Source organism: Bos indicus x Bos taurus, chromosome X (genome assembly GCF_003369695.1).
Source record: "Bos indicus x Bos taurus breed Angus x Brahman F1 hybrid chromosome X, Bos_hybrid_MaternalHap_v2.0, whole genome shotgun sequence".
Classification (NCBI taxonomy): domain Eukaryota; kingdom Metazoa; phylum Chordata; class Mammalia; order Artiodactyla; family Bovidae; genus Bos; species Bos indicus x Bos taurus.
Window position 1 is genome coordinate 129,751,570 of NC_040105.1, and position 26,283 is coordinate 129,777,852.

General features: G+C 36.1%; 1 protein-coding gene across 10 annotated transcripts in view; it reads left to right on the top strand.

Annotated features, from left to right (window-relative positions):
• Positions 1 to 26,283, top strand: part of MBNL3 (muscleblind like splicing regulator 3) — a 121,103-nt gene that overhangs the window by 31,155 nt on the left and 63,665 nt on the right. For 6 of the 10 annotated variants that reach the window (XM_027533093.1, XM_027533092.1, XM_027533098.1 and 3 more), the window contains exon 2: positions 19,994 to 20,842. In XM_027533093.1, the coding sequence (XP_027388894.1) occupies positions 20,666 to 20,842 (177 nt within the window). In that variant the 5' untranslated portion in view covers positions 19,994 to 20,665. The remainder of the gene's footprint in view (positions 1 to 19,993; positions 20,843 to 26,283) is intronic. The other 4 variants (XM_027533096.1, XM_027533095.1, XM_027533097.1 and 1 more) reach the window with 2 other exon arrangements.

Sequence of the window (26,283 nt, forward strand, 5' to 3'; positions counted from 1 at the left end):
GTAAGCACATCACCTAGTGAAGCAGGTCAATGCACTGTTGCACAGCTCAGGCTCTGAGCTGGCTCTTCACTGCGTTGAGCTAACATGTGCATCTCCACACTCTATTTTTGCCCCTAGATCCATCTGGAAAAAAGAAAACACGTAAGCTTCTTGCCTTTATATTTGCTTGTTTATCTGCAGAGTTCCTCATTTCCTAAGTGTGTATATAAGGAAGTTGATGGCTTCAGAGTAAATTCACAGCAAAACACTAAAAAAAATTTTTTAGTCATTGTAGTCATGGGATGAAGTTTGTCAGATTCCTATTTCCATATTGAACAAGACAAGTCTGATGATTTATTTCAGAAGCACTTTTTAGTGCCAAGCACTGTCCAGAGTGCTTTGTAAATATTAATATTAACACATTTTAATCTGCAAACCAACCCTCTGAGATTGATAGTCATTAGCACCATTTTATGGTTGGGGAACCTGAAGTACAGATGACTTAGATAAGTTGTCCAAGGTCTTTCAACTGGGAGGCGAGAGGTGTGATTGTGAACAAGGACTTCTTGTTTCAAAATTCTATATCAACCACTATGCTGTGGTAGGTTTTATTTTTTAATTTTTTAAGCTGAGTCATTTCATTTTTTTCTCTTTTTTGTTCTCATAAGTAAGTACCTAGTTGTTTAAAGTTTTCCAATTTTTCATGAGACTTTATTCAAGTTTTCTTTATAAGGTCTGAAAAAGGTACTGCTTAAAGATTTGGAAAAATTCTACTTCCATTTATTCTGTTCATTTTTGCCACCTTGAAGCACTGTACCTTTATTTTGATCATATAAAACTTTTTCCTTTTTAATTAACTGATGTGCTAATATCTAGTTAAGTTCTACTTCAGTCTCTAAGGATACAGTTACATCAGCTCTATTTTCTGCCCCAAGGGGAGCTCTTTACTTTTTTTTCCATCTAGGTCCTTTGTTCTCTCCCACACTGAATTTATTTAAATGTTTGCTTTGACTCAAGTCAAACCTAAACATCAAATTAATACCATAATTTGGTCATTTATACATTTTTCACTTTCTTTAAATGCCTAACAACCAGCCTACCATGTCTGAAACCAGTTCTATGTCATCAGCCTGGATCTTCGATTTATGGAGTGTCCACCTCACACCAGGGATTTTCACATCTGTCATATGATTGAATTCTACTAGGAAACTGAGATGATGAGGTTAAATGTCTTGACCAAGGATCAAATCCAGGTCTTTGTGATTCTAAAGCTCATTCTATATGCTACAGAACTGACCTTTTTATTTTTCTGGGCCTTAGTTTTCTCATCTGTGCAATGAAAACAAATGGATTGAGAGCCTATTAAGTTTCAGGTACCAGGCTAGGTCCTGTGCAAAAGTGGTTCACAGAAATAGTTGCACAGCTATGATCTAACAGGCTCATGATGAGGAGTTCTGTTTGAGAACTGTTTGAAGCCTTCTGCTTGATGTAGGTGAGAAGCTGCCCCCTGAGAAACAAGTGAGATTTCTCCATTTCTATGGAAGCACATTATACAATTCTATTCTGCCTTAAAATATACACATTAATAAAATCATGTTGTACCCTTCTTTCTATAAACAGTCTTATTAAGTGTGCGGCATCACGATTGTAGTTTGCTAGAGTATTAAAGTCCATGAGAGGGAGCTCACCTCCCTCTGTGATAACCTAGATGGGTGGGATTGGGGGGAGGGAGGTTTAAGAGGGAGGGGGTATTTGTATTCATATAGCCAATTCATTTTGTTGTACAGTAGAAACTAATACAACATTGTGAAGCGATTACACTCCAGTAAAAGATTTAAAATGAAACATAAAAAAGTCCATAAGAAGAGGAACCCTATCCAGTGCCTTGTAGATAGTGCCTAAAAGATATTTCGAGGATAAATAAAGGGGAAAAATAATTTTTGTAAATATATGCATTCTTGCACACAATGGACAATTCAAAGATTTTTTTTTAAATGAACACTATGTTTTGTATACTGCCACCTTTATTATTTATATAGTTTTCAACTTAGCATTTATTGAGAACCTAGTTGCTCTAAGTACTGTGCTAGGGGAGGTAACATTAAACATACTTACATTTCTGGCAGTGTTAGCATTATTCGGAGAAGGCAATGGCACCCCACTCCAGTACTCTTGCCTGGAAAGTCCCATGGACGGAGGAGCCTGGTGGGCTGCAGTCCATGGGGTCGTGGAGATTCAGACTCGACTGAGCGACTTCACTTTCACTTTCCACTTTCATGCATTGGGGAAGGAAATGGCAACCCACTCCAGTGTTCTTGCCTGGAGAATCCCAGGGACGGGGGAGCCTGGTGGGCTGCCGTCTATGGGGTTGCACAGAGTCAGACACGACTGAAGCAACTTAGCAGCAGCAGCAGCAGCAGTAGCATTATTCTTTTATTCTTGAGTGCAGTTATAGAATCTAGAACAGTTTTAATAGAATGGTGGAAATGGAAGTCATCTTGTAGTGAGTGCAAGAATGACTGGGAGTGAGGAAGAGGAAGTATCAGTTGGAAGATATTCTAGCAATGAAGGCTTAGGAAGTCTTCCTTGAGACAGACACAGAGCTGAACTGTAAAAAGTCGCATGGATATTTGTAGGAAGATGCCTGAGGAACATGGTCACACACGGAGTGAGTGAATTCCTAAGGATATTATAGTTTGGCCTGTTAGACAGTAACCTTGTGGGCCTTAACATAAGTCATAAGTTATTTTTAAATGAAAGGTATGTAACATCTGAATTCCTAAAATCATGTCATCTATCCATTAAGATTATCTTTTCCAAATTTGTTAAAATTTGAAAATAAAATGCAAACATGAGGAGCTGTGACTTTCCCATGTTTATAGCCTTGACATCTAGTTATATATAACCAAAGTTAATCCTGAATAAATGTCTGGGATTTCCCTGGTGGCACAATGGATGGGAAGCCCCCTACCATTGCAGGGGACACAGGTTCAATCCTTGGTCTGGGAAGATCACACATGCCAAGGAACAACTTAGCCCATGCTCCACAACTACTGAGTCTGTGCTCTAGAGCCCTTGAGCCTCAACTACAGAAGCCCACATGCCATAACTACTGAAGCCCATGTGCCTAGAGCCCGTGCTCTGCAACAAGAGAAATCACTGCAATGAGAAGCCCGTATACTGCAACGAAGGGTAGCCCACCTCACCACAACTAAAGAAAGTCCGTGTCCAGCAACGAAGACCCAGCACAGCCAAAAATAAATAAAAATAATAAATGTGTGAAGAATGTATTTATGAGAGAGATTATGGTGAACTACGATCCATATGTATTCAGTAATTGGACATGCACCATCTACCCTCACTGGCTTAAAGTCCTTCATTTACTTGCCTGAAGCTAGACTTGATCTTTTAGGATTATTTGCAACTCCAGCATTCTTAAAGTCTTTATCCCTTGGTGAAAGAATCTTTTTTGACTTTTGACAAAACTAATAACCCAAGTTGTATTGTTTTGGTGATTACTTATTGGAAAAATGTTTTCTTCCTTGAGGCTTGAATGATTTTAGTGGAACAAGTACAAGTGATGATATCATCCATATTTGGACACTGGGAATTTAAGCTCAGTTTTATGTCAGTGTAAATTGAAGAAGTTTCTATTATGCTGAGAACCTTTATGATCTTTTGTGACATATGTGTGTTAGTCGCTCAGTCATGTCTGACTCTTCATAACCCCCATGGACTGTAGCCTGCCAGGCTCCTCTGTCTGTGGAGTTATTCAGGCAAGAATACTGGAGTGGGTTGCCATTTCCTTCTCCAGGGGATCTTTCTGACCCAGGGATCGAACCCCAGTCTCCTGCATTGCAGGCAAGTACTGTTATTTAAAAAAGAATCGAGGCATTTTGATTTCCTTCATTGATATATTGAATTATATGGCAGTTCAATTTAGTCATTTTAGTCATTCAGTGCTTGGTGATAGAGATGATATCATGTTAACCTAATTTCCTTATCATTCATATAAGATATGCTCACATGATTTTAAGTTGATGAACACAACTTGGTAACTGCAGTATAGAATTTTATTCGTTTTAATGAGATTCCATTCACCTGAGTATAAATGTAAATACTCTCTGTAATTCAATGTTTAAGCCATTACTCCTTCTCTTCCTCCTCCCCCTTTTTTGCTTGGCCATTTAAACTGAGTTGATTTTTGAATGATTCTTATGTAAAGTTATTAATAGTTTCTTCTTTTCCATATATGTTGGTGCTTACCTTAGTGAACAGAGTTCCTTGTTGGTTTGATTTCACCATTTCCTTAAGTTTTATTTTAAAATCCTGCTTTCTTTTCAGGCTCTTACTCAGATCATGTCCTGAAATCTTCATGTAGAAAAATCCTTTTTATTTTGCCTTCTCATTTTGATTTACATCCTCCAGGTTTTGATATAGCAAGTTTACAAATTATCACAGAGAGAGGAGATTTAAAAGGTGCTGGCTACTTTGCTGTAGTATTATAGCTTCACAGTTTTTTCATAATTTCTCCATCTTGGTTCAGTTTTCACTTTGATTCGGATAGCCATTTTTCTTATAGAGAATTTTATTGTTGGGGGAGGGATTTAGTATGCCCAAAGGCTTTTATGCTTCCCTTCTGCCAGCTGGATGCCAGATTTCTGGACCACATGTTCATTTGAATGGGTGATTTTAAACCCAATGTGTCAAGCATTTTCTAACTTATTTGCCGGACATGCATGAAAAGATATATTCAAAAAATTTTAAGCAATTCACGATCCTCTGGCTTCCATGGATAGGCAGTAATGAGCTTTCATATTGTAATTACAGGAAGCTGGGAAGAAAATTGAGAAACTGGTGATTTTTAGATTAGAATCCATGACTCTATTACTGTGACATCTGAGAACTTTAAGTATTGAAAAACTCAGCACCACTATTTGGTGACAAGTCTGGAACTGAGATTTGTGACAGATTTTGTTTTGAAATTAGACTTTAACATTGCTCGTTAATATTATCTACTTCATAGAATATTGGGATGATTGAATGAAATAATGAATATAAAACTCTTAACACAGTGTCTGGCACAAAATAGAGCTCCATAAGTGTTAACATCTAGAAATACCAGTTGTTTAATAACTAAGATACCACTTTAGAATACATCTTAAAGTCTGTTCAGCGAAACATTTATCCTTCTCATTGTGTTTTAGTGGTTATTTTGTGAACCCTAAACACACTCTTGGAATTTTTTACTCAAAATTTCCAGTATCTCAATTGATTTGAAATTGATATAGAGAATATTTTTAATGGAATAGTTGGTATATTTATTCTGACCACAGAGGACAGAAGGAGAAATGGACTCATAGACAGAAGTACGAAAAGAGAAACCAAAACCAAACATTGGGTTAGCAGGAGGAATATGCCAGATTGTATGTTTTGGCTAGCTATAATAGCAGGAGGGTCAGATGGTTATAAGCATGTGAGCTCAGTCTGATTCTAAAAAGGTTATAGAAATTAAAGAAGACCAGGTAGACTGTAGTAGAAAAGTAGAGTCTAAAGTTTGTCCACAGTAGAGAGGAAATTTAGACAAAATCATGTGTGCAAAGGTGGTTTTCTCTGAAACTGAAAGAGGGTGTTGAGGCAGTTGCATTGAAATTAATGGAAGACACAGGCCCACTGGGGTCAATAAGTCCTTTTAATATTAGTGCCAAGGGACTACCTTTTCCCAGGGATTCAAAGCTTCAGAGATCACCCTTCTGGTTTTCAGAAGTGTGAAATTCACCCATAGCCAGGAATTAAGCTCAAACATGGAAACGTGATGTCAGTGAAAGGAACTAAATGAATCAGGACAATTGGGTTAAATGTTTGGAATCTTCCCACCCATCTGACCATAAGATATCAAATATGATGAAATCAGACTATGCACTCTTCATGTGTAAACTAACAATTTCAGGCATTTTAGCCAAGTAGATGAACCTTTCTGGGCCGCTCTGTTCAAGGCTGAAGTAATCAATAGTTTACTTTGCTCCTTACTGGCTTTGATAATTCTGCTGTAATTTACAGTTATTTGGGTTTTTTTTCATATTTGATATGGGCTTGATTTTTCTATGCCTTCCTTTTTAAAATCTGAAATCTGGATTTAAACTATACACCTTACAGAAGTAGAAACATAAGTTATTTTCTCATTTATTGAGACAAGCTAGAATTGAAGTTGATAGATTTCAGAATTGTTCTTATAGAAGATGAGTACTATATTTCAGGGTTTAGGTGTTGCTTTCCATTCTCAGGGTACAATTAAAGAGATCTTTTTTCCAATTCCTTTCAACTTTGGGGGTTTTGTAATCTTTCCTTTGAGACTTGTTGACACTGACCTTGAAAGATAGAAGAGAACTATTCTACCTGGGCCAGGAAGACAACTGTATAATGATAGTATTATAGTTACACATCTTTCTTTAGTGTTAGCAAAGCCATTTACTACTTGTCCAAAATTCGGTTAAAAGATGTTAAAAAAAAAACAGCCTATTTTACATTTTCTCTAAATTTTTCTATAAAGAAACACTCATAATTTCCAATCCAGTATAAATCACTCTGAAATATCGAGAGAGAAATGGAATTCTTATTTTAGAGGCCACTAAGGATATTCTCAGGACAGTATAAAGTTTGGGAAATAGAGAACTTAAGAGTCTGTCCTGTCTGTTCTCCAAACTCTTCACTTCTAATTCTTTTTAAAAATTTCAGTTTATTGAAGCAAACAAATAAAAATATTCATCCGTTTCTGCCACCCTCACCCCTGGCAGCCACCAATCTCTTTTCTGTATGAACACTTTGGTTTTATATATGTGTATGTATGTATTTTTTTCCATATGTAAGAGATCATATGGTATTTGTCTTTCTCTGACTTATTTCACTTAGCATAAGGCCTTCAAGATCCATTCATGTTGTCACAAATGGCAGGATTTCATTCGTTTTTATGGCTGAATAATATTCCATCATATATATATGTATATCACAGTTTCTTTATTCATGTACACTTGGGTTCTTTCTATACTTTGGCTAATGTAAATAATGCTGCATTGAACATGGAGGTGCATATATCTCTTCAATTTAGTGTTTTTGTTTTCTTCAAATAAATACCCAGAAGTGGGATTGCTGTATCATACGGTAGTTCTATTTTTAATTTTTTGAGGAACCTCCAACATTACCGCCAAGAGTGCACTAATGTTCCTTTTTCTTCACATCCAAACCAACATTTGATATTTCTAGTCTTTTTGATAATAGCCTTTCTAACAGGTGTGAGGTGATAGCTCATTGTGGTTTCTCTGATGATTAACAATGAGCATCTTTTCATGTATCAGTAGGCCACCTGGATATCCTATTTGGAAAAATGTCTATTCAGATCTTCTGCACATTCTAAAATCAGATTCCTTGGCTTTTTTTGCTCTTGAGTTATAGGAGTTCTTTATGTATTTTGGATGCTAGCCCTTTATCAGATATATGATTTGCAAATATTTTCTCCTATTTAGTAGATTGCCTTTTATTCTGTTGTTGGTTTCCTTTGCTGTGCAGAAGCTTTTTATTTCAGTGTGGTCCCACTTATTTTTTATTTTGTTGCTTCTATTTTTGGTGTCAGGTTCAAAAAATCATTGCCAAGATCTTTATCAAGGAAGTTACCACCTATGTTTTCTTCCAGCAGTTTAGTGGTTTCAGGTCTTATATTTAAATCTTTAATCCATTTTGAGTGAATCTTTGTGTGTGGTATAAGATAATGGTTTCGTTTCATTCTTTTGCATGTGGCTATCCAATCCTCCCAACACTGTTTATTGAAGACACTATCCTTTCCTCATCGTGCATTCTTGGCTTCTTTTGTTATATATTAATTGACCATGTATGAGTGGGTTTATTGATGGACTCTCTATTCTTTTCCATTGAACTGTGTGTCTGTTTTTATGGAATACTGTAATTACTATAGCTTTGTAATATAGTTTGAAATCAGTACCATGGTGTGATCCCTCCAGCTTTGTTCTTTCTCAAGATTCCTTTTGCTCCTTGGGGTCTTTTATAATCCCATACAAATTTTAGAACTGATCCACTATTTTTGTAAACAGTCTCATTGGAATTTTGATGGAGCTTGTATTGAACCTGGATATTGCTTTGGGTGATATGGACGTTTTAACAATATTAATTATTTCAATCCATGTGCACAGAATATCTTTTCATTTATTTCTGTCTTTTAAATTTCTTTCATAATGTCTTAACAGTTTTCAATATATATGTATTTTACCTCCTTGGTTAAATGTATTCCTATGTATTTTCTTCTTTTTGATGCAATTGTAAATAGGATTGTTTCCTCACTTTCTCTTTCCAGTAGTTCATTATTAGTGTATAGAAACACAGCAAGCTTTTTTGTATTGATTTTGTATCCTACAACTTGCTTGAATTCACTTAACTAGTTTTAAAAGTTTTCTAATGGAGTTTTTAGAGTTTTCTATATATAATATCACATCATCTGCAAATACTTTTTCCCATTCAATTTGGATTTCTTTTTGTTTCTTTTTCTTGCCTAATTTCTCTGGATAGGATTTTCAGTACGACGTTGAATAAAATATGTCTGAAGATGTCACTTGTCTTGTTCCTGATATTAGCAGAAAAGCTTTAAGCTTTTAATCATTGAGTATGATATTAGCTGTGGGCTTGTTGTATATGGCTTTTATTATGTTCCTCTATACCCTTTGTTGAGAGTTTTTAACATAAATGGGTCCTGAATTTTGTCAGATGATTTTTCTTGAGATTATCATATGATTTTTATCCTTCATTTTGTTAATGTTGTGTAGATGTTAAACCAGCCTTCTATCCCTGGAATAAATCCCACTTGACCAGGATTTTTAAAATAAATAATAAAAATTTAAAAAAATAAAATAAATTTCATTGAGGTATAATTGACATAAATTATATTAGTTTCAGATATATTGCATACTGATTTGGTATTTGTATATTATATGAAGGTGTATGATCTTTTTAATGTATTATTGAATTCAGTTTGCTAATATTTTATTGAAGATTTTTGTATCTATGTGCATCAGGGATATTGACCTGTAATTTTCTTTTCTTGTGACAGTTTTGGCTGGTTTTGATAGGGTAATGCTGGCCTTGTAAAATGAGTTTGGAAAAGAACCATTCTCTTCTATTTTTTGGAAGACTTTGAGATGGATTGATGTTAATTTTTCTTTGAATGTTTGGTAGAATTCACCAGTGAAGTCATCTGGTCCTGGACTTTTGTTTGTTGGGAGGTTTTTGATTACTGATTCTCAATCACCTTATTTGTTATTGGTCTGTTCTGGTTTTCTGTTTCATCATGATTTGGACTTAGTCAGTAGTGTGTTTCTAGGAATTTATCCAGTATTTCTAGGTTGTCCAATTTGCTAGTGTTTAATTCCTCATAGTAGTCTTTTATAATCCTTTGTATTTCTATGATATCAGTTGTAATATCTACTCTTTTATTTCTAATTCTGAGTCCTCTCCCTTTTTTTTCTTGGTGAATAACTCTTTACTAAAGTAGCCAGCTTTCCAATTAACTCCAGGCAATTAGCTTACAGATATACATTACAGCCATGTGTATAATGTGAATGTGAAATCATGCTTCTAGCAACAATAACTTCAGAGATAGAGGATAGAACTCTTGTGTATTCTTGCTCAGGAAATTTACTTTCCCAGAAAACTCCCTTCAAGTCTACTAGAACTTTGGGCATTGATGTATTAAATTACTTGATCCTTGAAATCAGGGTGTGTTTGGTCCTCGTCCAGCTTTTTCAGCCATAAAGCTTTTTTCCTCTATCCTTTCACTAGTCTTATAAGTGCTCCTAAAAAGGATTGGAGGTTTTGTACTGAGATTGAGAGTCTGAATTTATTGGACACAATACCAGTGATGAAGTCAGGTAAGGATGCCTACGAGATAGTGATGAATCCCTTTACATGATCAAATCATGTAGATGCTACTTTAGTTTACCTCTCTGACAATAGTCATTCTTATGTGACTCACAAATTTGACTAGAGTTCCTTGAGCTGTTTGTAAGTATTTAAAGGATAATTAAACATTTTGTGATAGCTTCTGATGATTGTTTTGCAATTTGTTGCACGTGTGTGTGTTGGTGAATAGTCAGTGTTCAACCAAATCTTATCAGTGAGTAAATTGGCCATGAAAATTCAATTGAGTTCAATTCAGTATGTACTTTGGGAGGAGTGTGAACATTTTCCAGTCACTGAGGTACTGGTTAAAGTCTTGTAGCAAGAATTTACAGGATGCCGTTACAGGCAAAAAATTGCTGTCTAAATGTAATTCCTGGCATGTGCTTGTTCTGTAAGAAAATCTGAAAAAAAAAAAGTCCTTGTTGAAATTTCAAGTATGTTTTTAAAAGGAATTTAAAAGATTGAGATTGAAAAGCATTTGAGCTACTTTGTAAAATTGGGATAGTTATGTGACCTTAATGATGGGGGTCATTGATAAATGTGTAATTAAAATGAAAGCAGGAAGCTGCACTTTCCATTTGTTTCTTTATCTACTTTTCATGCCAGCCTGATTTGAATCATTGCCTGTCATATCCTCCCAAAGCCTGTGAACTAGAGAGAAACACTCTGGCTTCCACCCACTTCTCTCTCATCTTTTCTTCTTCCAGAGTGTGTCAGGTGTGTAAACTTTGCTCTGATAGTGTTGTGGGCTCCTTAAATAAAACAATTTTTCAAGGGCGGATCATTGTTAACCATACTGTGTTTATGGCCACTAAGTTTCTACTCTGCTTAAAATCTTTTATTTGTGTAGTAAGCATACACTCCTGGAGCCATTTTTAAGAATCTTCAGAAACTACCTACACCATAGTTTCTCTACCACAGTATAACCTGCTATCCTAGCTAGCCCATGTCTGCTCACCATCCTACAAAAGCTTCTCATCCTCATCTGTGCTGTTCCTCTCTCCAGAAAGTCTCTCTGACCCTCCACCCTCACCTAGGTTCTGCCCTCACCTAGGTCCTTCTCATTCTTTAAGGTCCAGCTCCACTTTCTCTTCTTAGAAAACTCCCTTGACAACTTCAGGCCTGAGTGATATCCTCTTCTCAGAACTCTCATCCCGTTTGTTGTTAATGTCATTGAATTTTGCCGTTAATTGTCTACATTACTGCTGCTGCTGTTTCGGCGCTGAGTTGTGTCCGACTCTTTGTGACTCCAAGAACCATAGAGCCCACCAGGCTCCTTTGTCCATGGGATTTCCCAGGCAAGAATACTGTAGTGGTTTGCCATTCCCTTCTCCAGGGGATCATTCCCACCCAGAGACTGACCCGGTGTTTCCTGTGTCTCCTGCTTGGCAGGTGGATTCTCTACCACTGAGCCGCCTGAAAAGCCCCAGTTGTCTACATTTTTAGCTTTTATTTCACATCATGTTGTTTGTATCTCCCAAACTCGATAGAGGTTTGTTGAGTACAGGCAGTGTTTTAAACTCATCTGGTTTAAACTTATGCGTGTGACATAAGTCTGTGCCTATAGTTGGTGGACATAATGAATGTTTGTTGATTAACCGATATTTTCCCACATGAATATTTTTTTAATTTATTTATTGAGATATAGTTGATTTATGATATTATTAATATAAAAGTTTCAGGTATACAACATAGTGATTCACAATTTTTGAAAGATTGTACTCTGTTTATAGCTCTTATGAAATATTGGCTATATTCCCTGTGCTCTACAATATATTCTTGTAGCTCATTTTATGCATAATAGTTTGTAGCTCTTAACCCCCTACCCCTAAATTTCCCCCTCCCCTTCCCTCTCCCCAGTGGCAACCACTCATTTGTTCTATGTGAGTCTGCTTTTTTGATACTCATTTAATGTTTTTATTCCATATACAAGTGATAACATACAGTATTTCTCTAACTCATTTCACTAAGCTTAATACCCTCTAAGTCCATCCATGTTGTTGCAAATGGTAACATTTCATTCCTTTTTCTTGCTGAGTTGTATTCCATTGTATATGTATTCCACATTTTCTTTATCCATTCATCTGTTGATGGACACTTAGGTTGTTTCCATATCTTGACTGTTGTAAAGAATGCTCCTTTGAGCATTGGGGGTGCGTGTACATTTTCAAACTAGTGTTTTCAGTTTCTTGGGATATATTCCCAGGATTTCCTGGATCATATGGCAGTTCTATTTTTAGTTTGAGGAACCTCCATACTGTTCTCCACAGTGGCTGCACCAATTTACACTTCCATTGACAATGTACAAGGGTTCCCTTTTTTCCACATCTTCACCAACATTTGTTATTCCACATGAATGTTTTTAAAGACCTCATCTGTTTGAACTTTTAGGGAATCATAATAGGTATTTTTTAAATAGATAAAATGAATGATGGTACAAGTTTTTTTTTATTTTCGCCACTCTCCCATCTCCATTCATGGCCAACCAATTGAATGTACATTTCTCAGGACCAGGATTTAATCTTGTTCACCTTTGCATCCCCAGCACCTGGATCAGTGCCTAGGTCACTTGGATACCCAATAAATATTTGTTGAATGCATCTTCAGCAAAATCACCCTACACATATTAAATGCAATCAGTCTTGTGACATTTTGTATTTCTTTCATCTCAAATGCTTGAACATTATAGGGTTTTAATTGCCAAGTATATTAACTTCCTGTCGTCTTCAATTTTAAATTCAGTTTTTTTGTTATCTTTTAGTGGCTCTGGGATTTCTGTCCCACAGACATAAGCAATTAACCAGTGCTTTTATATAACGACTGTGTTCAGAATCCAGTTTTAGGTTGTTTTTACGTTAAACTGGATTAGTTTTAAATATTTACATGGCATTTATTAGCAAATTCTCATAAATTAATATATTATTTTTAAAGAGATAGATCTTTTTTTATTTTTTTAAAAAGATAAACTCCTCTGACCAACAAAACCAATCACATATGTTTGAAAGAGACACTGTAGCACCTGTTTTTTTTTTTTTTTCCCTTTTATGACCAGTGTATGAACTGAGGTTTTATGAAATAAAATAATGAAATATGAAATAAAATAATAAAATAATTGCTTTATGAAATAGAATAATTTGACTTACCTGAGTTTTGTAAAAGATAAAGCTATTATCCTGGGAATATTGTGAAAAAAATTCAGTGAGGCTTTTTTTTTTTTTTTTTAAAGCTTAATGAAAAAATTCTGCACATAGGTGAAATATCCTTATTTTCAGAGACTTATTTTTTTGTTCAGATAGAAAACTCAGTTTTCCATCAGATGCTTGTGAAATCATGGTTTCCATCTGTAGATCTGAGGACCTCTCATATGCTTGAAGAACACAGATTGGTGGACCACTAAGCAAAACACGTGAGGGAAATAGAACTTGAAGCAAATTCGAAAACTTGAAAGCTTTTAAACTTTGTCAGCCTGCCAATTCAAGCAGTGTGTGGCAGGCATGTCATATATTCATAGAGCCAAAATAAATGGCCACAAGGAATTCCGAGGTAATACAGATGTAAGGAAAGCTTAAAATGGAAAGAAAGAAAACATTGTTTTCATTGTTTATTCAGGAGGTTGATAAATGCATTTAAAGAAATGCCTCTTGAGATATTGCTTTAGCTGCCAGAGAACATCTTTGTGATCTTCTGGACCAGGCATTGGCAATGTTTCTGTGTTATGTGCTGACTTGTGAAGGGGAGGTAAAAGAAAGGAGGAGATGAGGAAAATGTAGCAAAAAGTGAGGGTGAAAGTAGCTGCTGTCAGTGACCTTGCAAGCCGCTCTGGAGCAAGGTACTATTTCCATTGTATCAGTTGAAAATATTTATTTATTTTGTTTTACCATCAAGAAAAATTCCATGAGAAAATGTGTGAACCTTTAAATATATGTAATATATATATTTTTTCATGTTCTTTTCCATTATAGCTTATTATAAGATATTGAATATGATTCCCTATGCTATACAGTAGGACCTTGTTTATTTGTTTATGTATAGTAGATTGTATCTGCTAATCCTAAATTTCTAATTTATCTCTTCCTGTCCCTTTCCCCTTTGGTAACTGTAAGTTAGTTTTCTGTGTCTGTGAGTCTGTTTCTCTTTTATAAATAAGTTCATTTATATCATATATTAAATTCCACATATTAGTGATATATGATATTTGTCTTTGTCTGACTTTTTTCACTTAATATGCTACTCTCTAGGTCCATCCATGTTGCTGAAAATGGCAATATTTCATTTTTTATGGCTCAGTAGTATGCCATTATGTGTGTGTATATGTATATATACATATACATATATATATATATATATATATACACACATATATATATATATAGGCTTCCCTGGTGGCTCAGATGATAAAGAATCTGCCTGCAATGCGGGAGACCTGGGTTCAATCCCTGGGTTGGGAAGATCCCCTGGAGGAGGGTATGACAACCCACTCCAGTATTCTTGCCTGGAGAATCCCCTTGGACAGAGTAGCCTGGCAGCCTACAGTCCATGGGGTTGCAAAGAGTCTGACGTGGCTAAGTGACTGAGCACGCACACACATACACATATATACACACCACATTTTCTTTATCCAGTCATCTGTTGGTGGGCACTTGGACTTTTTCTTTATCTTGGCTATTGTACATAGTGCTGCAGTGAAACTGTCTTTTCCATCGTATCTTTTTGCCTCCTTTGTTGAAAATTAATTGACTATAGGTGTGTCAGTTTATTTTCTTGCTCTCTATTCTGTTCCGTTGACATGTGTCTGTTTCTGTGTCAGTACCACACTGTTTTGATTACTGTAGCTTTATAGTATAGCCTAAAGTCAGGGAGCGTGATACCTCCAGCTTTTTTCTTTTTCTTCAAGATTGCTTTGGCAGTTTGGGGTCTTTTATGGCTCTGTATTAATTTTAGGATTATTTGTTCCAATTCTGTTTAAAAAAAAAATCCCCTTTAAAAATCACATGAAAAAATACTTAGGAATAAACCTGACCAAGAAAATAAAAGACTTATATTCCGAAAACAATAAAACATTGATAAAGGGAATTGAAGATGATTTAAAGAAATAGATATCCCATGCTCTCATATTGGAAAAATTGGCCATGCTACCGAAAGAAATCTACAGATTTAATGCAATCCCGATCAAACTAATCATGACATTTAAAAAAATCCAAGATAAGATATTGTTGCTATCAAAAGAGCAGTAATAGACCATTCCTTATGGAAACTGAGTGCTGTATATATCAATAATTTCAAATATTAATCAGATCAGATCAGTTGCTCAGTCGTGTCTTCAACTTGAAAGCTAGAATTATGAAAAAATACTCGACTTTACGTGTCTGATAGATATGAAACTGACAGAGGTGGCCAAAGCTTAGTCAGCCTAGAAGGTTCTCAACTGACAAAACTCCTTGCTTGAAAGGGTTAGTTACCATTTAATCTTTGACCTTTCACAGTAAGAATCCCAAGAAATGCTTAAATGCTCGAATTTGAAATGAGAAAAACTAAGTAAGACATGGTCTCTATTTTTATGGAGTTTACAATCTAATAAGGGAGAAAAGTTAAGAGCCTAAAAAGTGTGATCCGTACCATAAGAGAGATACAATATTGTGACATGATTAAGAAGGTGGGCTCTGGTCTCAGACTGGTGGGTTTGAACCAGGTGTTGATGGTAGCTACATGAAGTTGTGTAAGACTCAAACCTTCCCCACCTCTCTTTCCCCATCTATAAAATGGGAACAGTAGTACTGTCTTCAAGAGGAATCCTAAAGGCAGTAAAACTTGGTAATTTCTGGGATACTGCTTTTAGTGACTTGTTTCTATTCAATAATGTTTGAGTGTGTGTTTAAGAGTGTCGTTAAGTTACAGTGCTTGATGTACCATTCATGGGTGAATTGGAGGCTCATGTTAGAATACCTAGAGTCTGCTTCCAGCCCTTCATAAACTCTCATAATCATTCTACTTAACTAGGCCTTTTGTTTCTTCTCTATTTAAATGAACATAGGAAGTTCCATGACAGCAGGGACCTTATCTGTCTTGTTCCACATCTAGAACAGTGCTTGGCATATAGTAGACATGGATAAATGTTGGTATAGCACAACTTGGAGATATTATGAAGATGGCACTACAATATGTGTGAACATAACTTTGAGAAGGAATCATAAGTACTACACAGAAATGCTTGATTTTCCTTCTTTAAGAATCCTGAGAGAGATAAGAGATAGGAAACTGCTACATTTCTCTACCAGGATCTAAGCATGAGATTTAGAATCAGAGAATCTTGCCAGGAGCTGTGCTTCTACCACTAAAGGCTGTGTAACTTCAGATAAATAATTTAACCTCCTTGAACTTCATTTCTTTCTCTGGTCTTTTTTGGGTTATCTCCTATGCTGTAGAGTATTTTTTAGGGCTCCAAAGATCAATGAGATAAAAACACTATAAAAATACTATACAAGTACAAATGTACTAAGAAATGGTAACTTTTTAAGTTCTTCCTTAGAATCATGAAAAGCAAAATTGCATTCCTATTACTCAAGTCTAAAGTAGTTAAGATAAAGTTGTGTTGTCTCCCAAACAAAGTTGATTTTTAAAATGGACCCCCTCACCCCTGGCTTTTATACACAGATGAGCAAAGCTGCACGAGGGAACCAACGTCTCTGCAGTGTCACGCCAGCTCTTTTTAGCTGTTGCACCTAGCTGGTTCTGTGCCAGCTCCAAAAATAGTTCCAGTCTGAAGGAAGACATGCAGACAAGTTCTGGCTGGAAATGTTTTGAGGAACTGGCCAGGGGCCCATCAGAGGTTACAGGCCAATTTTAAAAATGAAGAAAATTCCTTCTCCCATTCCCTCTGTCTTATATAAAATGCATGGCCAGAGTTCAATTCCTGTTTGTATTTTTCCTTTGTCAAAGTTTAAAGTTCAAATTTATTATTTATTACTGTTCCTGTACTTGATAGACCGATAGAAAAAAATCTTCCTCCAGAACCTTACTCACTGTCTTACGCGCTGAGAAAAAAAATGTTATGTAGATATACATTCTTTTGTGTTATTTTTTCTTTCATATATATTTAGGCAACCTATATGATTTAGTTATAGGACTAAATTTGACTACTTCTTTAAATATAAACTTACAAACTCACAGGACATACTCATTTAGAAGTACTTTCTATAACACAGATGTGGAAATGAATTTACTCTTGAAGTTCAACTTAGGAATACTACTTAGAAGAATTTGTATCTAAGAAAGAAAAGATTGGGATAGCCAATTCTATCACCTGTGAGACTTTTTTGTTGTTGTCGTGTCTCTTTAGACTTAATAAATAGCTTTTTCAATATATAATCCACATACTGTCCAGCTCACTCATTTAAAGTACACAGTTTAGTGAATGGGCTTTTAGTATATTTGAAACCTTGCAACCATTACCACTATCTAATTCCAGAATATTTTCATCGCCCTCAAAGGAGACCCTATACACATTCAGTAGTCATTCCACTTTCTTCTCTTCTCCAGGCTCTTACAACCATTAACTTGCTTTCTGACTCAGGATTTAATATCAATGGAACCATACAGCATGTGGCCATCATGACTGGCTTCTTCCACTTAGCATCATTTTTTCAAGGTTCATTCATGTTGTGGCATGTGTCAATACTTTATTCCTTTTTAGGATAGAATGATATTTCATTGTGTGGATATATCACATTTTGTATATCCACCCATCTGCTGATGGACACTTTGAATGTATCCACGTCTTGGCTACTATGAATAGTGCTGCTATGAACACGAGTGTACAAATATGTCTTCAAGACCCTGCTTTCAGTTCTTCTGTGTCTATACCTAGGCATAGAAGTGCTCAGTCATATGGTAACTGTTCAACAGTTTGAGGAACCATCAGACTGTTTGCCACAGCAGCTGCACTATTTTACATTCCCACCACCAATGTTCAATAGCCCCAGTTTCTCCAATTTTTCTCTTTTTTTATTGTAGTCATCCTAATGGATATGAAGTGGTATCACTTTGTGATTTTCATTTGTATTTCCCAATCTGGCTGCTTAATTAAAGAATATACTTTAAATGTTTTGCTAGAGGTCATTCACCTGACAACCTTAACCCTCCAGAATATACTGCATGGAACATATTGCAAAAGGGTTTCCAAATCTGTAAGAGTAGTCACACACCACACACCTTCTGCATGAAAGCCTGGTACTTTGTCCCCAGACCTCTCTTATAGTGAATAACTAACTCTTAATTAACATTCACGATTATGTAGTCCAGAAAGGAGCTGGACAGTCCACCATGGCAGATACTGTGGCAAGAAGGGAAGTTACCAGTAGAAGTGACGATTAACAATCTGCTACTGAAAGAGAATTATAATACTTCCCAGGACATTTATAACCCTAAGTCTTCAACCAGAGGTCAAATTATGCTCAGGACTTTTTAAGAAGGCAAAGCTACATATAATACGTTTTGGAAATATTTCCATGAAGAATGACTTAGAGAAACACGTTTTGCTCTTAAATGGATAAGCTTGGGTTTTCCGTATATTTAATTTCCTAATAGTATCTAAAAAATCAGGTGAATGTAAAGATAATCCAAAAATTCAGATTTTGTAAAATTACTGAAGAAACTATTTAAAAACGATACTGGATGCTTGGGGCTGGTGCACTGGGACGACCCAGAGGGATGGTACGGGGAGGGAGGAGGGAGGAGGGTTCAGGATGGGGAACACGTGTATACCTGTGGTGGATCATGTTGATATATGGCAAAACCAATACAATATTGTAAAGTTTAAAAATTTTTTAAAAAAAGAAAAAAAATAAATGAAATGTTTTCAAGAACTTTAATACTGCTTTTTTGATGGATTAACAATCGGTTGATTTGTCTGGTACTCCGAGCTTACTTTGGCTGTAGAAAATCCCAGTTAATTTTGGTACGTGTTCATGGTAGAATGCTGGCAAATTAATATTTATCTTCTCTGAGTTCCTGGAAATTGTTGCTGGCTGACAGTGGGTTGAAGTGCAAACCCTAAAACTGCACAGTATTCAATGTATGACCAGTGTATGGAACAGTGCGTTCTGTCTCACTTATTTGTCCACGCTGAAACTTCCTTCTGAGTTTCTCAATATCCCTTCATAAAGACTGAGACCTAAATAGAGAATACACAGAAAAAAATAAATCCAGCATCATTTCAAGGGTTTCTTTCTTGAACTGAGGCACATTTTCCATTTTGCAGTCTTTCCCCTACCTCATTTGCAGTGGGTCTCCAGCTAGTTATGTCATGACTGTTTTATGTGATCATCAACAATTACATTTCAAGTACACAGTGTCCTCTTTCTGATTTCTGGATTCTGAGAGCAGAACGAGCCTTCAAGCAGACCACAGTAAAGCCAGTTTAATGGTAGGCCTCTGGTAGCCTCTAAAAGCTGGAGACACACAGGTGTCTAAAGGTGCATAAAGGGATGTCACATCAGGGTCTGGCATTTTCTGTGCAGTGGAACCCCAAATGAATTTCTGCCCCCAAACAGATCAAAATGCAAGTCTTTTTTTCCTTTTAATTGGGCTGTTGCCAAGTCTTATATTTCAACAGTAAGTCAAAGAGGTGGCTTTCTTTTACTAGTAGAATTCTACACTGGGAAATGGCCTTCTTACTGACAATGGCTGACTATGCTGCGCTGCACCGTCGGTATGTAGATGAATGCGTGTGTGCTTAGTTCCTCAGTCATGTCCTACTCTTTGCACCCTATGGACTATAGCCCACCAGGCTCCTCTGTCCATGGAATTCTCCAGACAGTAATACTGGAATGGGTTACCATTTCCTCCTCCAGGGGATCTTCCTGACCCAGGGATTGAACCTGCGTCTCCTGTGGCTCCTGCATTGCAGGCAGTTTCTTTACTGCTGAGTGACGGGGGAAGCCCCAGTATCTAGATGCTTCCTGTTTTAAAGAGGTTATGTTACTGCTTTCCAAATCTAGAGTTTAAAACAAAAGCATTGTGTTAAATTAGCTAATTTTAATTTATTTTATTTTTGCAGGTTTCTGGAGAAGTGCCTTTTCTGAAAACGCTGCAGCTTGGATTCCACCTCAGAGCTGTATCTTTCTAAACCCGTGTCCCTACCACCATCACTGCCCCCTCTCCCCACCTGTGCCCCCAAATTTTCTTAATTTTCATAGTCATTTTCTCTCCTCCTGATTTTGCAACCAAAAGAAAAATCTTGCAGTTCTAACATCCTACCAATCTTAATCTTTAAATCCACAATATAGGGAGAAAACCTTTTCTCCCCTTGATCTGAGACCATTCCACAAATTGACGGGCAGCCAGCAGCATATGCTCTTTTGTAAGAATAATTGAAAACATCAACTGGAGAGCACAGAATCCTTTTGAAATTCTGCCAGTTATTTGAAGTAACTTTGGCAGAGGAAAAACAAAACACTCAATATCTTAACGTTGACAGTTGCCTTCTTAAGAGTTGGTCTCTAATTTGACTTTTGGTTATTCTGATACAATTTTTATTTTACGGTGGGCCTTTTGTTTGACTACTCAGACCGAATTTGACTTAATTCAACCCTAAGTGCTAACAAAGAAGCATTTCACCAAAGCAACCTGTTAGCTTTTCACATTTAGCTGGAATTTATTTTTAACCTTTCAACAGCAGCACTAATAGTGCCCTAGAGAAGGTGTACTTGATTTTGAGTTCACTTTCAATATGACGGCTTTCAGCATTGCCCTGGTTCGTGATGCCAAGTGGCTGACTTTGGAAGTGTGTAGAGAATTTCAGAGAGGAACCTGCTCTCGAGCTGATGCAGATTGCAAGTTTGCCCATCCGCCAAGAATTTGCCATGTGGAAAATGGTCGCGTGGTGGCTTGTTTTGATTCTCTAAAGGTGAGTCTCATCTAAATGCATATCATTTAAAATTGACACTTGTTGATTTCTGGGCATTTTGAAATATGTTGTACTTTGAAATTAGTCAAGTTAATAGTATGAAAGTGATAGGTTTGTTTTTTAAGGCAGGATGGAGACTTTGTATTTGTAGAACTAAGCCAGACTAAAGCACACCCATCAAAGCTCACTGACCAAGATAGATAGAGAAAAAAGTTCAAGAATTTTTGTAGGAGAAACTGTAGCCTTGCTTTACTTTACTTCTGTATTTATTATTTAGATTTTTAATGCAGTGATCATAATCCTCAGATTAACTTAGAGAAGTCCTTACTGAAATAGTTTATTATCTGTGTTACCAAAAGATACTTGGCAGGGACCAATCAGAGGGTAAATAAAGTCAGATGGAGAGAGTAAAATGTGAAAATCTCATCATCCAGGAGGAAAATGATGGCATTTTGAATTTTCTTAGTCAAAGTCTACTTTGAACCTTTAACTTGAACTTACTGCTACAATACTAGGTTCATATCATTTTCTTCCTAAATAACTGATTGACCAATTTCAGATTTGTGAGCACATTTTATAAGGAAAGTTTTATTGCCAAGGTTATCAAACCTGAATATTATGTAGTAGAGTACAAATAAAATATGAGGGAGGATGAAATATTATATAGAATAGAACATATATGATTGCAGAACAAAAAATATACTGATTTCCATGTTTTATTCATGGTTATCCTTAAATTAGGGGTAAACATGTACAAATTAAAGCATAGGAGTTAAAAATGGTCATAGATTCCTGGTTTAACTAATAAGATTTGCTATGATGCATTTGAGATTTTTTTCAAAATATGTTAAAATGAATTGATATTAATAAGAACCTTTTCAATTTCTTAATACTGTTTTACTTTATCAAGACCAATTTTATCTCATTAACATTTTTATTTATGGCTGCATTGGCTAATAGAGATGTATTTTTTTGTATGATCACTTATTCAGAAAACATTTTATCATGATATCCTATGTAAGTAGTTACTTTTGCTTATGTTTTGATTGCTAGTTTTTGTTTCAAACCATTCCAGTTCAAGAATGGTCACTAGTTATAAAGATAATGGCAACTCCTAACATTGAAAATGTCTGAATTGCTCTTTTTTGTAGCAGATATTCTGACTAAAGGGCTTATTCTGTTTTCTTTATTTCATTTTCATTCAAGTTTCATCTATAATTATTTTACGTATTATTTAAATCATTTATGTATTGTTTAAATCAAGGACTGGGCAGTGCCTTGAATAGAAAAGAGCACTGGACTAGTTCGGGAGTAGGAGGGAAGGAAATGCCTTTTAGCCAGTCCCTATAGAGGGTCCACCACTGCACTACGCACTTTACGTATCTTTTAGCCAGTCCGTATAGAGGGTCCACCACTGCACTACGCACTTTACGTATCTTGTTTCAGAAGTTCCAGACAAAGCTTGAGTTGCTTCATTTCTAATGCATGGATAATTCTTCTCTCCCTAACTTCCATGATTATTGCTGAGATTCCAGTAAGATGACATAAATGAAAAACCATGTATCACTATAAAAATGAATTAAGGCCTTCCCTGGCGGTCCAGTGGTTAGGACCTGGTGCTTTCGTGTCATGGCCCCAGATTCAGTCCCTGGTCAGGGAAGATCCCACTAGCCAAGTGGCATCCCTCCTCCCCACCCAAAAAGTGAATTAAGTGCAAAGTTACCTTCTTACTATTAACTAAACTGTTGTTTTAGGAGTTCTTCAAAACAGTTGTTTAGTTAAGGCTCTATTATTTAAAACTACACATTCATGTTTCAAAGGGACACGCTCGTATCCTCAAGCAAAGTATCACTGTCTATATGGCTTGCTCTTAAAAATAGAGTTCCTTGCAGGCTTTGTAAATTCTATCTTTTCAGGCATCTGGCAGGAAGAGATGTGTGATCTTACTAATCATTGATATAGTTCACATCGATTTTCCCATTTAAAGGCAAAAGAATGCCATAATGAAAACATTTTGAAGAAAAGTAATACGGAGCATGATTGTTAACAAAATGCAATACTGCACTACCACTTTAAAGCTTGGAAAATGTTTAGTTCAAAAACTACAAAGATACTGGCCAATGAATACTAATAAGCCACTTAATTATTTAAATACACTGTTTACTCACTGTATCCAGTGTTTTTTAAATAATTTTTGATATGTTAAAATTTTGATGACCAGACACACAGGATAAAGACGATTTGCATAATCCTTACATTCTCAAATTTTAATGAAAATCTTAGAATTTCAAATATACAATGCCTTTAAAAAAATTAATTTGCCATTTAGATAGCACATGCATCACAGTTCCATATCTGCACAAAAGCTTTGTAGTCCTGTTGTATTATTCCTTATCCTTGATATACACAAAAACCATACCATGGTATGCATGAAAACTATGCATGAAAACAGTTGACCTAAGTGGGTTGTACTACTACCATATCTACAATATACAAATAACATACCTCGATGGTTACTGCAGCGTTCACTACCACTTTGAGTTTCTGTCATTGAAACACTTTTGAAATGTATCTGTGTTCTGTTTCTTCTTCCATGAGTGGTTAAATAACTGAAGCAATCACTTGATGAGCTTTGGGTGACTGCTTTTGGTTTTTTGGTTTTTATCAGGATTCCATTAGCACTAAGTACTCTACCAGATGATGATGGTTCTTTGCCTTCATAATAGGCATAGTAGTTCACAATATCCTATACTCCTCTCATAATGAGGGAATGTTAGGAAAATAAGGAGGTTAAGCTTGATGGCTTATTGTGCATTATGCTGAAGTGCTGGGCCTATCACTCTATGAATGTTGAGTATTCAGTGATGAAGCATGCACCATCTTCAGTTAGAGATCTAGACATCACAGCCCATAGATTAATTTCCAGCTACATAAGAGTCTCATTTCATGTTGATATGTAGCTGTTTTTCTTATAACTCAGTTGCCCTGTCCACTTGGCAAAATTGATTTCAGAAAGTATTGCTTAACCCATTCTGGGCCAAATTCTTGATATTACAGTTCACAATTAATCTAGGTTAGTATTTTTAGTGACTCTCCCTTGACTTTAACGAAAGATCGTCACAGAAAATCCCAACCCAAAATCTGTGATTGTTTTCATAGCCAATATTATCTTCCTCCATACTTGAAGCAGTGTGATATCTGCCACTTGTTATCCAGGAAGGATATAAATTCTGTCATTATCTAATTATGAAAGGTCAACATCCATCACATCTGCCCACCCTACTTACTACCTTGTGTAGTTTTTTAACAAAAATTTCCTGGCAGGGGCCTTAGCAGCTGGCATAGTCACAGGACAGCCATGTCAACCTATATACATTCCTAGAAGATGGGAACTGAGCGAGGAAAAACAGAAAGCAGTGCCACACTTTCTTCAAATATTGCATATGATCACAAGCATAATAATAATATTTCGGCAAGTGAAACCAGATGTATAGGTATATTGATGTGAATATATCCTGTTAGGTCCTGAGTTAACTTTGTCCTGAGTTACCAGTATATTCTGTGTAATTATCACTAGTCACAGCAATTTCCATCCATTTGAAATTTGATTATTTTTGACTGAATATTTACCACATCCCTGTTTGCTCAAGGAAAATTTAGCAGGAGCAGAAGACTCCTAGCAACATAATCCCAAGGGTTTCTGGATTATTCAAGTTTTAGAACCATTTATGAGCTGATCAGAGAGGTCTGCCTGCACTGGAAAGAATATATAGACACCACCTGTCACCCTGAGACTCAAGGAAAGTAACATTTTACTTAAGGATCTTCTTACATTACTGACGTTAAAAAGGAAGTATCTTTGACCAGTAAAAGTCAATGCTATTTTGGACATTTCAAAAACCTCTCTTGAAAGAAAAATGGAATTAAAATCAGCATCCAAGTAAATACATATCGATGGCTCAGCCTCAGTTTAAAGTTTTTATTTTGAAGTAATTTTAGGCTTATAGAAAAGTTTCAAAAATAGTATAAGGAGTTCCTGCATACCCTTCACCCAGCTTCCTGTAATGTCAACAACTTACATACCATACATAGCACAGTTATCAAAACCAGGAAATAACTCTAGTTCGATACTATTAAGTAAATTACAGACGTTATTTGAATTTCACAAATTTCCCTCCTAATGACCTTTCTGGGCTCCAGAATTCAATCCAGGACCCCACATTCTGTTTGGTGATCATGTCTCCTTAGTCTTCTCCAATCTGTGACAGTTACTCAGTCTTTCCATATCTTTCATGACCTTGGCACTTTGGCTGAATACTGGTCACTCATCTTATAGAATGCCTCTCAATTTGGGTTTGTCGAATGCAATGTCATGATTTGATTGAGGTCGTGCATTTTTTGGTAAGAAAACCATAGAAATGATGTGCATACTTGAGGGTACTTGATGTATCTCCTCTCTCATGGTTACCTTTATCACCTGCTAAACATGGTGTCTGCTGGCTTTTCTGCTGTAAAGTGATCAGGTCTCCTTTTGTGAAAATCGATAAATATCTTCATTTATTCAACATCTCCTCAACATACCATTGATTGAAGGGTCACCCAGTATCCAAGCTGTCAAAATGTGGAAAAGTATCCATCTTAGAAGTCTCTACTTACAGTCAATCAAGAAAGATAGGAGAAAATGGACCATAAGAGAGAAACAACAGTATTACTACTGGCCACCAGAAAGACAGAACCCTGGAGAATGGGAAGCCCAAGAAATGTTGTGATGTGCTTGTCCTTGTCACCTGCTCCTATGGAGCGGCCCCTGTGCTGGAGTCAGCACCGCCCCCCCTCCCCGCCCCCAGCACCTCTAACTTCTGCATCAGGAAACAGACTTTCTGCCTTTTGTTTCATGATAAATACCATTTTCCCCCAATTTAGACAGTTATTCATCTTTATGAAGGGAAGGAAAAATACAAAAGAAATTTTTAAAATCATACACAAGAAGATAAAAATAAAGTGTAATAAACTGTAATAAAATGTCATCCCCAGTACCACTGCCAACATTATGCATTTCCTTTCACTCTGTATAGAATTGTATGTGTGCTGCATAAACCTTGCCTTACCTTCTGCCTTCTTATAGACCTCTCTCCTCCTCTCACTCCCACTTGCTGATCCTGCAAAGTCAACCTCTCCCTCCCTTTATCCTTCCTGTCAGCTTCAGATTTTTCCCCGAGTATCAGAAAATATCTAAATACTACTTGATCTTCTCCCATCATAGACTTTTAAAAAATATACCAATTATCATGGTTATTTTTTTTTCTGATCAGAAAATAAAAACATATGCTTTCTAGAAAACTGTAATATAGAGATAAAAATAATTATGAAACCTAACCTGTAATTCCATTACCCAGTGAAACCCTTCCCATGTTGGTATATGTTCTTTCAATATTTAATGA